Raw genomic sequence first — 17039 nt, 5'->3', positions numbered from 1 at the left:
AGGATGTTACCTAACCCTAACCCTAACCCTAACCCTAACCCTGAGAAGTCTGTTTTTAGTTCCATGACCATCTTCATTTCCTCTCCTCTGTGTTCGTTTTATATTCAGATTTAAGAACTGTACATTATGGCAATAATAAGATGCTGTTGTTTTAAAATATTTTATTGAGCAAATGTACTGCATATGTCACTTTATAAAGTAAATATCTGAACTCAACTGAATAATACAACAGTCAAACCATACAGTATATATAAATAAATAAATAAAGTCAAGTAAAAAACATTGCATGGACAGACATGTAGAATGAGGAAGATCAACATTACTGACTTCTGCGGTGAAACAAGTATGTCAGTATTCTTCTTTGAGAGGTTTTTGGTTTTTTTTTTTAAAGAAAAATTAAATGGTCAACGTGTTCAGGAGAGTAGTGTCCTATGTCACCTGCCTTACTAAACACACGCTCTGAAGGTAGGCTATCTTGTGAGCTACTTATAAATGACCAAGTCAGAATGATCTACCTACTATAAAAATGCAAAACATATATTTATGTCTAAAAATATTGAGTATTCTTTAATATAACTATTATTATTTATTATTATTACTATTATTATTATTAATTTCCCTTTGGGATAAATAAAGTATTTTTGAATTGAACTGGGATTTTAGTTCCTTCACCTTTCTATTTCTCAGCTCGGTTTTCAGAGGGAAGTTAATGTCATAGTTTCTACAGTATGAACAGTCCGAAAATGCCACTCCCTTCTTCGGAATAGCAACGGTAGACTGACAGATGAGGCAAATGCACTTTGAATATGACATTGTGGAAAATGTCCATATGGAAGTGGCAGGTTTTTGGCTTCTTACTTGGTCCAGCTCCCCCATTCATTCTTATACCCTTTCTTAAGTTTAGTAGAAATAAATTGGAGGCTAACTAGGCGACTTGGTAGCTTGCTGCAGCTGGTGCGGTTGAACACGTCATCCATCCTCTATTTTTTATGCCATACGATCTACCCACACTACCTTTGCAATCGACCAGTAGATCGCGATTGATATATTGGGCACCCCTGGTGTAGACCGTGTATATGTCGGAGTGGATCATGAAAACAATAATGGAACAGGTGAGAAAATAAAAATGCATGTATCGATATTTATGCGGTCACATCGATGCATCGGATTGTTTGCTGTTGAATCGATCTATTGATACAAATCGATGTATTGTTACACCCCTAATATATAGATATATGTGATATATGTGTGTGTGTGTGTGTGTGTGTATAGCTAGTCAGTTAGAATTGACTTTAGACCATGTGCTCCATTGACAGTACCCCAATGCTCTTATGGCTATTTTAACTTCATTGTGATACCTGTGCTACTTTGTCAACATAGTTATATAATTACAAAATGTATCAAAAAGTAACCTTTCAAGATTGAGAAAATCATACTGAGGCATGTGTATTGAAACATTGTCCCCTGGGGGTGTCCTCTAGTTCAGAGACACTGATGCAGCCTCATCTCCCCTCAGGGCCACCCTCAGTCTCTGCCTTTACTTCTGCCATTTACACTCAGGGGTCTGCGTGTGGCTAATGTACCCTAGGCTTATCATACAAGACAATGCATTCACAACACGTAAAGTGCTAAAATTAGCAAAAGGGTTACAAAATCACAAAAAATGCTGAATGCTAGACTGTGATACTCTGATGCACAGCTGCATCCTCTGCTACAGAGACACTGAATGACTGTCTATACCACCCAATTAAAACTTAGATCGGGAAATACTGGAATAGTGCCGCTTTTTAAAATACGAACAAAATATGGTATACCCGATTATATTGTCTGTACGGTATCATGGAAGTAGAAAATAGATCCCAAGCACACCTGTGTGGTCGGGGGGGGGGGGGGTGGCAGTTAAATTTGCCGAACTGGGTAGAGAGAGGTTGAACAAGTCAAACTCCTTTTACCGATGCAGGATGGTGGAATGACAGATTTTCAGGGCGATGTGTCGCAGGTGTAGGGGAGCTGCTGTCAGCTTTCAGGAGATGCTGGGACCTTCCGGGAGAAGTGGGTTGTCTGTCTTTGTGCCTGTGACCAGAAGTTTGCCAGTTCAAATCCCGTGGGTGACAAAAACAGAACTGTCACATCACCACTGAGCCTACTGCACAGACACTGGATGAATGGCTGACCCTGCACTCTGTCCCACAGCTCCATCCTCCGCCGCAGAGACACTGGATGAATGGCTGACCCTGCACTCTGTCCCACAGCTCCATCCTCCGCCGCAGAGACACTGGATGAATGGCTGACCCTGCACTCTGTCCCACAGCTCCATCCTCCGCCACAGAGACACTGGATGAATGGCTGACCCTGCACTCTGTCCCACAGCTCCATCCTCCGCCACAGAGACACTGGATGAATGGCTGACCCTGCACTCTGTCCCACAGCTCCATCCTCCGCCACAGAGACACTGGATGAATGGCTGACCCTGCACTCTGTCCCACAGCTCCATCCTCCGCCACAGAGACACTGGATGAATGGCTGACCCTGCACTCTGTCCCACAGCTCCATCCTCCGCCACAGAGACACTGGATGAATGGCTGACCCTGCACTCTGTCCCACAGCTCCATCCTCCGCCACAGAGACACTGGATGAATGGCTGACCCTGCACTCTGTCCCACAGCTCCATCCTCCGCCACAGAGACACTGGATGAATGGCTGACCCTGCACTCTGTCCCACAGCTCCATCCTCCGCCGCAGAGACACTGGATGAATGGCTGACCCTGCACTCTGTCCCACAGCTTCATCCTCCGCCACAGAGACACTGGATGAATGGCTGACCCTGCACTCTGTCCCACAGCTCCATCCTCCGCCGCAGAGACACTGGATGAATGGCTGACCCTGCACTCTGTCCCACAGCTCCATCCTCCGCCGCAGAGACACTGGATGAATGGCTGACCCTGCACTCTGTCCCTGTATTTCATTGCAGGCTAGCTGTGATTCTCTTATGCTCATTGAGAAATGTCATGCAGCGGAACCACTTTAATCACATTTTTTTTTCATTATACACCATTTTCTACTACAGGGCAGAGGCTGGACTTCTCTAGTACACTGTACATAACCTTTCGGACATACTAATGTTCCAGAAGAGTGTCTTTCATTTAAAGCAATACCCAGGCTAAGCTGCTTCGAGAAATAACTAGCTTTTGTTATCCCTGAGATACACATTTGCTACTCTGAATGCAGGCAAAGGTATCAGGTACTTCACAGTTTGCTTGCTCCCTCCCTAATATAGTTTATGTCGGGGCACATGGAGTGAAGATGGAGTGCACAGTCAGTCGGACATCTCTGCTGACCCTATATGAACCAACCCATGATAACATAGCAAGAGCCGCTAATCAGATCAGAGACGTGTGAACTGTGCAGTGTGCAGCTGAGATAAAGGGAGCTTCTTTGTGAAAATTCAGAGGTGAAACAAATCGGGTTGGTAAAATAAAGAGTCTAATCTACTGTGGAGCTCCCTGGTTTTCATAACCTTAGGCAGCACGAGCTATAGGGATGGGGCTTATATCTTAAAGATCTAATAATAGGTGTCTAATGTTTCTTTAATAGCCCATAACTACTGCATGGTTGATATCCCATTATATTATAAATCCCACAACTTTGATGTTTGCTTGGAACTGAGGAAAAATACGTATAAATTGAATAAGGCAACATATACCCAAGGTTCCCCAGTGTGACATGCCTGACAAGGCTGTGTCTTATTGGATTGTCAGCGACTTTAGATCTTGTCACCTCAGGGCTTTAAGACGAGGCCTACAGAGTTGCAGGCTTTAAGCTGTCAGTTTGTTAAATAATTGGTCTGTTTTTCTGCATGGTTTCTAACCATACCCTTACGAACCAGACAACCAGTCAACTGCAGTAGAGAGAGATGTGGTTATTCTGAAGAAAGACAAAGCCAGCTGGCCAGCCCATGTCTTTGCATCACCTGTATCTGATTCCCAGATATTATTTGAGATGTGTTTTCTCACAGTCAGGCAACGTGCCCAGGCCCTGATGTTGATCCTCTATGGCCCTTCCCACCACTCAGTGCTGCCATTGTATTTCTGGGTCTTGCTCTGGCCTTGCTGATGCCAAATGGTGACAATCACTTCCCAAAATATTGCCATTATTCCTGCCACCCACACCCATGATCCTTGTAACTCCTTGTACCACCTATGTGTATCTCCTGAGGTCCCTGTTTGTCCTGGATTTGATTTTGTTTTCTCTACCAGTAGGACCATATCGAAGGTATCTTCTGTAAAACACCTGGCAAAGTGTTTCACTAATTAAGACACTCACAATATTTTAGGTGGGGCTGCAAACACGATGATGTTATAAGAAAAACCTTTTAAATTGAAGGGAAGTCTATGTTCTACCATGGCTTAATAATGATTTTGAAACAAGGAATCAACTAAAATACATAAATATAATAAACAGATACAATAGATGTTGCAAATGTTTTTTTTTTTGTCTATAATTGTCTTAAAGCTTCTTCAAACTGCCTGCTCCATGTACACCATAACTGACTTAGTTTTCATGTAACTTATGAACACTCCTGTAAGTGGTTCATTTTTAATTTCTGTGAAAAATCCAACTTCTATAATAGAGTTACAATATTAAAAAGTGCTTCTCAAAAGCACATAGATAACAATGTATCGCTAAAACATTAGCTTGTTGCCTCTTCTTTAATTCATCGTCCACCTAAAGCAAAAAAAAAAAAAAAAACACCTTATTGCCTTTTCAAATCTAAGTTTACACATCAAATGTACTTATGTAATGCACTGAGAACCTATTTAAAAGGGCCCCAGAACACAAGGAAAAGTTGCTGCTTAGGACTTTTTAATGAGTGTTCAGACAAGGCTGTGCCTGACAAAATATTTCTAAGTCAGACAGCAGCATTTGACAGTTCATTTCAGTCTGGCTTGTTGAGAAAGATATCAAGTCAATGTTATTTTAAAATAATATTCCCTAAAGTGGATAAGCTTTGCAGTGTGCATCCTACTTAAAGCAAAACATGTCAGATAGCTCGAGGTAGCGGAAGTCTGAGTGACTGCAAGGCAGCTTTGTTGTTGAGGTATACTCGGGGGGGGGGATAAGAGTGTGAAAAGGAAAATTAATACAGTCACTGTTAGCAAATGGCTCTGCAAAGCCCTTGTAATACAGGTGCGATGCTTCCCTTGAGCAGAAAAGCACCAATCACTTTATTTGCCATGTGTCTGTATATAAAAAGTGTAGCGCTCTCCCAACATCAATCCACAGCACCATGCATCTTACATAGAACAAAAACACTTATCATGTCTGAGTATGAATGAATGTAACTAATGCTCGTGTGTCCCAATTACACCCCCAGAAAGAGCAGAGTAAGCTTGTCTGAGGCTCGCAGTCAGCAGAAGGCCGGCAGCTTCACTCAGTGTCCCGGCTTTGGCCGGCAGTGCAGCGGCGGTGGGACGTGTACGCTCAGGAGGACAGACGGGCCGGGGTCACGGCGGTCAGGCTTCAGAGGCTCTGCGACGATGCAGTCAGGTCTGCCGCCAATGCAGCTCAGGAAAGACTTATCGCCACCTTCCAGGAGGCGGAAAGGGCCCCCATAGGGTGGTTTCAGTGGGCTCTGCTGTGCATCATTCTGGATGAGTGCTCCACCGTCTGCGTGTCAGCTGGAACTGAGGACTCGTGTGGACTAAGTTGGGAAGTAGGCATGAGTAATAAGGCCTTACCTAGTATGGCGGACCATTGGGGGGAAGGGTGGTGGTTCCGGAATGAAGTCTCTGTGTACTCAAAGTATTTTCCCATAAACCAGTGCTGCCGAATAGCCCTGTAGGTCAGCCATAAAGTCACCCTCGGAAAACAATTGTGCCAGTTATTGTCTTTCAGGCTGGCTGTCAGGGAAGAATTCCTGGAGCAGTAGAAATGTTCATGCAGGCCATTGGGCTACGACCGATAGACAATAGTGTGATGGACCTTCATCCTGAGGCTCTTGGCAATTTCTGTTCCTATGTAAAGTCAGAAAATATACCAGATTGTGTGCCAAACTGGGCCACCATGTCACTAAAGAAAGCCTGGGTCATGTGCGAAGTTGCAGTCGGCGCAGGAGGTACAGCAACTTGTTATCTGGTGGTTCTGTCCACCATGGTGAGGAAGTCAGCCATTGGAAGGAGGGACAGAGTCATATATCAGTTTCATGGTCAAGACATGCTGAAGTATCTCAATCTGTGCCAGGAATGCTTTGACATGGTGGTGGATCTTTGCTCTCTTTATTGAGTGTAGGCAGGGGTGCAGTTGCACAAATCTTTGCTGAGGCCATACCATACAGGGATCAGCAGAGATCAACAATCATGAAGCTTTGCTTCCTGGCGCAAAAGGCTATCAACAGCATTACAAACCTGCTGTCTCCAGCTCACAGACACAACTGACCAAGGATGCCAGGGAAGACCTGCCATCGCTGGCAAACGTAATGCCTGCCAACCACAGGATTTTCACCACCATTTGGTAAGCTTGGACCTCAGGCTCTGAAACTTGGTCAGCACCAAACCTAGGTGGACTACATCAACACCTACCTAGGAAAGGCAGTCTGCCATGGTGTTATTCTTACCCTCAACATGCTAGATGCCAAAGTGAATTGTAAGATGCAAACCAGATGTTCCTGCTGACAGGTTGACTAAGGCTCTGATACTGTGAAGCATCAACCTAGCAGAAAATGGAAGCAGTGGATAGTGAGATACAGTCCAGGAAACTCAAGCTTGAAGGTATTGTACTTCCACTCACTGATGCTGGCTACAGAAAGGAAAGTGACTGCTGGGTACTGTTGACTAGCTGTTCATAAATGGACTCAACAGTATGATTGGAAGCATCAGTCATGAGGGCAACCCAGCTAACAATTTTTCATTGTAGGAATGTTTACCCAATGTTCCTATTAATGTATGAAAAACAAGCATTAAAAGTTTTCCTAATGTTCCCAGAAAGTTATCCCACTTAGACTAATAACACAAAAACAAATGAAGGGCGTTCTAGAGCAGCGGGGAACGCTGTCGCTTTACACATCCACAAGCTCAAGACTGGATAGTGCACACAGTAGCATGCACTTATAGCACTGATATAAAATATATTTTTTTTTAATAAAACAATGTTTTTCAACATTAGTTATGTTAAAAGGACATTCAGGTAATAATGTTAAAGTTCTGGGGATGTTCCCTGCTAACTGGGAACCAGCAAATCTGGGAATGGTTGCGCTGGCATTATTGCATACTTGAGACGAACTGATAATGAATGTTCACCATCTCTAAAAACTCCTGGAAGACCATTAATCATTTGTGTTAGCAGGAACTTAGTGACACCAGCCACTTTTAATAGCAGGGATATCACTATATCTTTGGCAATATGACAGTCAAGGAAGTCAATGGACTGTAGTCCAAAGTGGCACTTAGCAAACTTTATGATTTGTCCATTTTGGCTGACACGTTAGAAAAAGGTCCTGAATTGTGACAGATGTTATGCCCTAGAGGAGTTGGCCATGAGCATATCATCCAGAGAGAAAAAAGTAGAGTGAGGGCCTTATAAGATAGAATCCATTAGCTATTGCAACGTCTGTGTGGAACTTAAAGAGGCCAAATGCAGTGATAACCACTGTCTTGGGAATTTCCTCAGGGTGAACAGGAACTTGCTAGTTCCTATGGATAAGAGGTCCACCTTACTGGGGAGATATGTATGTGTAAGACTGAATAATGGTCGGGAGTGGGGCATTGCTGAGGCGGCAGTAATTATCACATGGCGAATGGCCTTCCTCTGGCGATTTACAGCAAGTTTCTCCATGTTTGCAAATTCAGCCCTCATGATGATGAGTTTTTCTGGGTCGAGATTATGGACATGTGCATGTGGGCCTATTATAACAATGTGGTGTCTGGTCCCAAGGGTAGAGAAAGCAGGCAGGTGAACTAACAAGTAGCAAAAATTACACTCAATAGATCTGTTGTGGGATAGACACTGAGCATGCAGGAAAAACGAGTCAAAGTCTCTCACATTGACTAGACAACAGTGCTGAATGTCATCAGAATGGCCAGTGGCACACAGAAAATCTGCTCCGAGTCATCCATTGGAGCAAAATGGCATCTGTCGTTCCCATTAGGTCTGTATTTGCTGCCATTGGTAGCTTGCAGAGGGGCCCATTGGGCCGTCCAATGTCACTCATTCTATTATATTCACAATCATTGGACGTTACAACCCCTCCCAATGTCACTCATCCCTGTGGTATTCACAATCATCGGACTTTACAACCCCTCCCAATGTCACTCATCCTGTGGTATTCACAATCATCGGACGTTACAACCCCTCCCAATGTCACTCATCCTGTGGTATTCACAATCATTGGACGTTACAACTCCTCCCAATGTCACTCATCCTGTGGTATTCACAATCATCAGACGTTACAACTCCTCCCAATGTCACTCATCCACAAAATAAGCTGTTTCCTCCCTCCCTCCCTTACTATGTCTTTTCGTATATCTTTTACAAATTACTATGATGTGCAATAACTGGTCAGTTTCTCTGAATGTGGAATACCTTGACACTATGTGCAATATTCATTTTATCACATAAAATACTGGCTCTGTGAGCGAATACTGTGAGTACAAAATGCACCTTATCAAGCACTTCCACTGAACAGCATCTTAGCTGATTTATCTTTCACAGTGAAGTAGTCACATTGCAAACTAGTTACACAGATATATACAGTAGTGTATAGAAAACATTATATATGTTTCTCCTAAAGAGTTGCAGTATATTTGACATCTATTCTTTGATATTGTATTTTGCTTATTTAATTTTATTTAATTTTGTTTGTAATATATTATATTTTTCATCTTGTTATATAGTGTACACCGTGTCCAATGGTGTCTCTGTCTATCTGTGCAGTTGTAGCAGAAGCAATTTCCCTCCATCGTCAAGAAAGTGACTCTTCATAGTATAACTTACTTTACTGTAAGTGGCATGAGTTGGATTGTTAAATATGTTAAATATAATAGCAATCGTATAAAACTGAAAGCTAAGTTAAGTGAGTTCTTTATAACAACCCCATAGATTAGCTTTTTGAGTGAAAAAAACCTTACGTATATCTGGTAAAGAGAAAAAAAAACTGTATTAAAGCATCTTCTCAGATGTACCAGGTTGAATTACTGGGTACAATTCTCGGAGTAATGAGTAATTCTTAAGCATGGAGTGTGAGTCTTGAGATGACTTCAGGACAGATTCACAGCTCTGTCACACTGGGTATCTTTCAGTCGTACCTGTGGCCTCATCCCTGAATTCTTGAGACGCATGCTGGCTCTGGTGCACCCACTCCCCGTTGCACTTAAAAAATATCTGCAGGGCAGGTGCGGCCTGGCAGCGTAGCTTGATGGGGTTGCTCTTCACGATATAAGCATCATCCGGCTCCTGCAGGAACTGAGGGAGCATTGCGGGGGCGGAGGCCAGCAGCGTGGGGGGGGTGTCCTTGGTGCCCCCTAAAACACAAACAGACACACACAAACATCTCCTTGTTAGGGCTAAACAACAGCACCGCAATCCTGTATTAAGCAAATACGGAAGGTGAGAAGATGGATGGATGAACAGGCTGAGCAAAATACAGCTGAAAGTCTGAAAGTCTTTATGCAAAATACATGTAGCCTTACTTAGCTCACTACCTCACATTCATCAATCCCATTTACATAATCGATTACAGCTTCATTAAAATATATAATGTCAGTGATAAAAATGTGTTTCTGCTACCCTGGATGTACTATAGTTTTGCATTGGAAAAAATATTTATATATATATTAACTGATTTAGTACTGGTATTCTTAATGTGTGAGAAATGTGTTATTAAAAGTAATGAGAAGATAATGAAACGGAGACTTTAAATGCATATTATGCAGGGTTAAGTAGTGAATTACGACACATATGAATCAAACTGCTGACAGTATGAGCAACAATAGTATTTTTACAGATGAACACCCTTACATTAAAAGATCATGACTTTCATGTTTATCCATCATCAGATAATTAAATTAATTACTACACATTATAATAACTCATATTTTTATATGAAAATAATGCAATTATGCAATTGGAATTGAATTGAACATAACCAAGAATTATAGGATACAATTTATTATTGCAATTGGGCACCATTTATTGTAAATTATACTAAAAGGCACATTCGTTCAAACCCTTCTTTATGGGGTTCTTAAAAATAAAAGTAAACACTGGCAAAACTGACATAATATGTTAACACATTTCGAGTTATATTAAGAGGCTAACGTCATTCCTAACGTGTAAATTTTTGAAGGCATTATTTTAGTATAAAAGCAAACACACAATGGCTAATTTGTTAGGTACACCAGCCTGTTAGCGCAAACAGCCTGCTTCTACAAACAGAATCCTGTTGCTGCAGCTGAATGCATATAGCACACAGACTGGGACAACAGGTTCGATTATTATTTGACTAAGCATTAGAATGGCTACGATGCATGATGTAAGTGATATCGAATGTGGAGTGATGCTGCTGCTAGATGGAGTGATTCCAGTAACTCAGAAACAGTTACGCTCCTTTGACTTTGGCGCACCGAGTGCAGTTTACAGAGAATGATGGAAAAAGCAAAAAAAAAAGTTCAGTCAGTGACAGTTCTGTCGGTGAAAACACCTCATTAATGAGAGATCACAGAAAAACGGGCAGACTACTCAAAGCTAACAGAGAGGCCACAAAAATGACAGCACAGTACAACAACCGTGTGCAGAATGGCTTCTCTGAATGGACAACTTGTCTGGCCTTGAAGCAATTCTGTAGGCAAAAGTGGATCTTACCCGGTGCAACCTAGGTGTACGTAATGTAGTGGCCACTGAGTGAATGCCTATACTGCAGTGTAAGATATTTTCAGTATAATTTGTCACATTTAGGATGGCAGGTTGAGGCAGCTCAGTCTCCTGCTCTTGGCTATTTTCTGCATGACAAGCCAGTAAAAATATATTCCGTATAATCTAATGCTGCTTCCTGACACAGCAGGTGCAAACTCTTACCATGAGCTTTCATTGCTGATGACTCATTAAAAGGCCTAATTTAATTAGTACAACTTCCTGCAGCATTTTATCAGATAATCCCTTAGTTATTATAGTTTTATTCTGTTGGGCATGGAATAATTTATTGTTTTATAATTATTTTCAAATGATGCATTAATAATTTTAATAAAATTGTTCATCTTGATGAAAACTGACCAAAGATAGTAACAAGCAAGACAGTTAAATTCTGCTTTCATGTCCTGATACTGTCCCCATGAGAATAAATGCAGAGATGTTTGGGTGAAGGATGAAGTCTCTCCTTTCTGCAAGATACGTGAACAAGTCAAATTCTGACAAGCAGGTCTAGTTAAATGACTTAGAACATCAGTATTTGTTAGCCTTACATTCAGAGAGTGTATTAATTAGCAACAAGAAAGGCATATTTATTAGGTATTGTAAAAACAAAGCAAATCCCAAATAATAAGATAAAGCATATATTTTTCATAAGAGCAATCAGGCACACCACATCTGTAAATATGAATATTATCATATGATCATTTTTTTATTGCTGATCAAACACTTTGTCTAACAAGCTATTGTATGTTATCTAATGGGATAGTACAGTATTGGTCAGTAGTTCTCAACCTTTTTACACCGCAACCCAATTTTTACTATGCCAGCTCAGTTGTGACCCTTTATCAAGTATAGGTCTAAATTAATGCTATGATCAAGAATGCAGTGCACTCTGCAATTTACGCCAATCAATGCCTATCAAACAAATCTAATTGTATGTGCCAGTGAATTTTACATTAATCATCTGTGGTTTGACTTGGATTGGTTGAATGTTCGCTAAGCATTTGCAGACCCATGACCTGTTTATATAGGTTGATTCTAGGATTGGGGCTGGGAAATCTGATCGTGGATCAGCATAGGAGTTTGCTGGTTTAAAAATGCTTACATTTTCAACTCTGCCTTGCGACCCTTTTAGAACTTGCTGCGACCCAAATTTGGGTTGTGACCCACAAATTGAGAATCTCTGGTATAGGTTACATCATGGGCTAAGATACTCGGCTAAATAAGCCAGTACTCTTGCCAGAAGTCTATACACCTTGCTGGCTTTAATAGCAAATAATCATATAAAACATTTTAAAAGTGTAACGCATGGTGTTCTATACACGCTATCTGATATATTCTATACTGAGTATCCACTGTCTCTCGAAAGAGTAATAGCTTCGGTTAAACCAATGACACAGGTGAACATGTTTTCTTTCAGAAAGGCAGCAGAATTTTTAAAATCAGGACCATTTTAAATATTCTGTGGTAGGGTGTCTTTCACCATACTGAGCATTCGCTTTGAAACTATTGGGTTTCTGTGTATGATTTCTTCCTAATCTATCAGTTTTGGATCTAGCAATTTTTCTCTAGTGTTCTAATGACATTCTGCTTATGTTTAGATTATGGATTTTGGATTAAGGTTGGGATTTGGTTTCCTTTGTTTACCGTTGCCCCCGCTCCAAGATCCGCTTCCTGTGCATTAGAGTCCTGTATTATTTTTTTGGGCTATGGTTTCATGATAAACTGCTCTCCCACAACTGGGCTCTCTCTCATCAAAACATCACACCCTTCAGTCAGTGCGGATTCAAAGCTAAAAGCTTACACATCAGGACTGATGAAACAAGTGAAGATGCTGAGGCAGTCGGGACATTGCTTGTAACAGAAACATTGAATACCAAAATGGACAAATATTATCCACTGAGACAGATGCATCATTGCCAGGTATGCTCTTCAACTGAAGCAGACTGATCCTCTAATTCCCTAGTCAGTTTAAAGAAAAAAATGTTAAATTAAAACCGGGCCAAATCTATATTGAATACCTTTCATTATTGGTTCAACTGGGACATGAGTCGACATTATGTGAAGGCAGGATTTTCAAAGAAGCCTTTCTTTCTATCCACCTTACAGCCCTGTCGTCAGTAGCTCCCATTTAAGCAACGTATTGTAAGCAGCCAGCAATCAAAGGAGGCACATGGAATTACAAAGGTGTCGGATCGACAAAGCTGTTAAAGTTACATTTCCACCGCTAAGGCCGTTAGCTGTTAGCCACACACTGTTGCCCACATGCTCACACCAAAGTAAATCTTTTTTAAAAAGTTTAATGCACCAAAAAAAGGATTTCAGTAAAGATATAATTTCCGAAGTGATAGCACATGTTGCAGATCTTAGCTTTCAGTAGACCTCTGTTTCATCTGAAAAGAGGACTGTCAGGAACTGTCAAAGTAATCCTTCAACTGATAGGTAAAGGTAGAAGAATTTAGACAACAGGTCACATTTGCTGCAAAGCAGCTGTCAGACCCGTAGAGGCAACAAAATAATGTCTCCCAAATTGAGTATGAAAGCCTATTTTATCCAATCAGGGAACATATGGCAGAACACCCTGTATCTACAATAACATGCATGTTTCAGCATATTTCAATATACACAATGCTGCATAAGTGTTAGCCCACACTTGACACAGTCACTCTATAGCTGTTACTCTGTGAACAGAAATTGTAATATATTTTCATTCGGTCTCAGTAATTGGTATAGCTGAGGATACACTTGACATGCTTTAACATTTTATGAGCTTAACATTTTATGGACTGATTTTATAAATGGGTACTTAAGATGGACAGATTGACAGAATCTGCTGAGAACTAAATGAGTACCTATCAATCAGTCAGGTTATAGTTAACTAGAGTGAGGTGCATGATTTCCTAACACAGACTTTTTCAGCACCACCTGAGAACCATATTCATCTAGTACAGGGGTACCCAATCTTATCCGCAAAGGGCTGGTGTGTGTGCAGGTTTTCGCTGCAACTCCCTAATTGGATTACTAATTAGAGGACTGATTGGCTGAAGGGTCCTCACACCTGGGTTTGAACAGTTGACCTACAAGTTATCCCAAAAACCTGCATACACACCGGCCCTTTGCGGATAAGATTGGCCACCCCTGATCTAGTACTACTGGCATTTTTTTAACGGACTGGAAAATGAAAGCTATTCCTGTAGTTCAACCAGATCCAGCAGCACACATTCCATGATAAAAATGCACCATATACTTGTTTTGTAAGATGGGAACCAATCAAAACTTTTAATCTAATGGATTAGAAGAGGCATTTCTTTTGAATGAAAAAGTAACAAGTAAAAGGTTTTCCTGAGAGCATAACATAAACTGTATACATTACTAAATATATAACAGAATTTATTTCAGAACTGCCAGTGATTCCACTGGAAAAAAAAAAACATAAAACAGGCATGAATGCTGTCTTCATGTTTTATTAAATAGGGAGACACAAAATTACCCATAACTGTAAGACTGCACGCTGAGAAAGTTTATCGATAAAATAATCAGGTTTTATAAAATAAATGAATGGCTTTATGAAACATTTATAGGCCACACAGAAAGCAGATGGGAGCCTTTGTAACATGCCCTAGTGAATATGGCTGTTAATTGTTCATGATGCCAGAAATATTTTGTCTGTGAATTTTAATTATGAGTGTCTCTCTTACAAACAACATTAGTTCCCAGACTGGCTTAAGACTTAAGTGATTAAAGGGACAGCTTCACTTAAACTGATGCAACATAAATAACCCCCCCCCCCCACTAAACTTTATGTCAGGAGCACTTAAAGCAGTAATCAGTCAGCTAGGAAAGGCACGCCTCAGTATCGATCGTAATATGTCTCTGTTCAAACGCACCTTTTCTACTCAGAAGAAGAAAAAAAACAAACAATGACTTTCCGAATTACTGCCTAAGCTTCATTTTATATCCTGTCACTGCATTCGTAACATGAATGGATATAATCCTTTATGAGACCTAAGGGAACAAGCTGCTGATTTAAAAATACTAAATAAATATTAAAATTGTACCAACAAATTAAAAAAGGAGTCGAAACACAGGATGTATACAGAGTAATCATTTGTGAATCATGTTTCCCATGCAGCCAATCAGTTAGTGGCTGTTTTCAAACAGTCACACCCGTTTGTATATGCAATGCAGCGGTTATTCTCCTGGGTCACTGCCTCAGACACGTTACCGAGGACAATATTTAGAACTGAACTGGGAAGCACTCACTTCTGACATTACTTAAGCTGATGCGTCACTTTCTAAGAAAATCAAAAACAAATGCCGAGGCTGTGGGTTTGGTTTCAGTATTGACAGGGTCCATATCAGCCCTGAACCCCCGCCCCCCTAAACACACACTGTACTCCACAACCTTGGTAGGAACATGTCCTGAACGTTCATACCTAAATTTACCCAAATCTAGGTCCTTGACAAATGCTACTAAGTTACAAGTATGAGGGAAGCTAGTAATGTATTCACAGTTAGACGGTGCTATAGCTTTGCAATCTTATGACGATATTAATCTCCACATTTTGCTGTTTCCATGGTTTCGCATAACGAATGCAATCGATACAACAGGAAGCGACTACGCCACCCTGAAAAATGACGCCAGGTAGCTGCCAAGCTGCCTCAAACACAGTGACCTTGCTGCCTGCTGTCATTGCTAAGCACTGCACGACCCTTGTAATGCTACAAGTAGCACTAATAAACACAGCTCAGCTCACGGGAATGAATGGAGACGGCACGCAAAAGACAGCTAGAGAAACGTTAATAGAAGTGAAAAGTTGGGGACCCAGCCTTCTTCTGCGCTCATCAGCAAAGTCAGTACCTCAATTCTAGCCACACTAACAATGGAGATTAAAACACTCCCCGTATGAAAGCAGTGTGTGTGTGTGTGTGTGGATAAGGTTTATATTACATTGTGGGGACCAAATGTTTTTTGATGTTGTGGGGACCATTTTTCAGGTCCTCACAAAAATCTGTGAATGCAATCAAAAAGTAAAAATGCCAAAAGTTTTGCTTGGTATTTTTGGGATTAGAGTTTTCCCCATAGAAATGAATGGAGAGTCCCCACAAAGATATAATTAAAAACCTGTGTGTGTGTGTGTGTGTGTGTGTGGGGGGGGGGGGGTTCTGATGACTTGGGAGAGATGGTTGGTGGATAGTTTGTTGGGTTGATTGATTACACCTGTCCCTCAAACGTATGAATTTTTTGTGTGTTTTTGTGTTTATTTTTTCTTCCTAATGAACATGGTGGACGCTGATCTGCCCCCATTTTTATTGTCTTTCTCTCTCCGCATTTTCCATGTCTCTGTGTTCTGCTCTCTCATCTCATTCTGCTCCTGATAACCTCCCAGCCTTTATGATAAGAGAGCTGCATGTGCGTGACTCTGTCCACTGGTGAGATTCTCACCAACCCTCCCCACACAGTGAAATATACACAAATCTAACAGAGGCCCAAATCCTATAACCTCAATATAAACTATTGTTAGCATGTACTGGTCATTTAAAAAGTGCTTTATGAAGTAGAATTTTTAAGTAGATACATTTTAATAAATATTTATAATACGTTTTTGGATAAACTGCTTGGATAAACTCAAACTAGCACAGTTCTTTCACCGTGAACTTAGGTTATAGAGTTAAACAGTTATCTATTAATTTTTTAACACATTTTAGACAGATTTAATAGATGTCTTTGCGTTTCTTACATTTTGCCATGAGTTTAAAATGCACCAGGCATTCCAGCAAATAGATTAATTGAGCAGGTCCAATCACAGGATACTTTTCAAACTGTGATCCCAACTGGGAAGCAGTAATCCAAATTGGATTCAGTCAGGGGTTCAATTAAAACGAAGCAAATGATTGACGTGGATGGTCAAAGAAAACCAAATGAGAATGTGGAGGATTTGCTTTTAAGTAAGGCTGTTCTCTTTGAACACTGGAATTACTGGATTTTAAGTTTCTAACAAGAAATAATTCATATCTATAGCACAGGAGCTAATCACAATCACTTGAAAATAGAATTCAAACTAATGGTTTGCAAACAGTTATATGCATATACTGCATAGAGTATAAGCAAACATTTCCTCACTTTGCATTATGATAAT

The 17039-nt window shown here is 40.8% G+C and overlaps 1 protein-coding gene across 1 annotated transcript in view; it reads right to left on the bottom strand.

The window, feature by feature from the left end:
* The window catches only part of unc5da (unc-5 netrin receptor Da), a 141662-nt gene that overhangs the window by 51219 nt on the left and 73404 nt on the right, over positions 1-17039 (bottom strand). The window contains exon 2 of the mRNA XM_072714488.1: positions 9300-9515. Coding sequence (XP_072570589.1) covers positions 9300-9515 — 216 coding nt within the window. The remainder of the gene's footprint in view (positions 1-9299; positions 9516-17039) is intronic.

The sequence above is a fragment of the Paramormyrops kingsleyae genome, chromosome 7, assembly GCF_048594095.1.
Source record: "Paramormyrops kingsleyae isolate MSU_618 chromosome 7, PKINGS_0.4, whole genome shotgun sequence".
In the NCBI taxonomy this organism is placed as follows: Eukaryota; Metazoa; Chordata; class Actinopteri; order Osteoglossiformes; family Mormyridae; genus Paramormyrops; species Paramormyrops kingsleyae.
The sequence above is the reverse complement of the archived record's forward strand: the minus strand, read 5'-3'. Positions and strand labels throughout refer to the sequence as shown.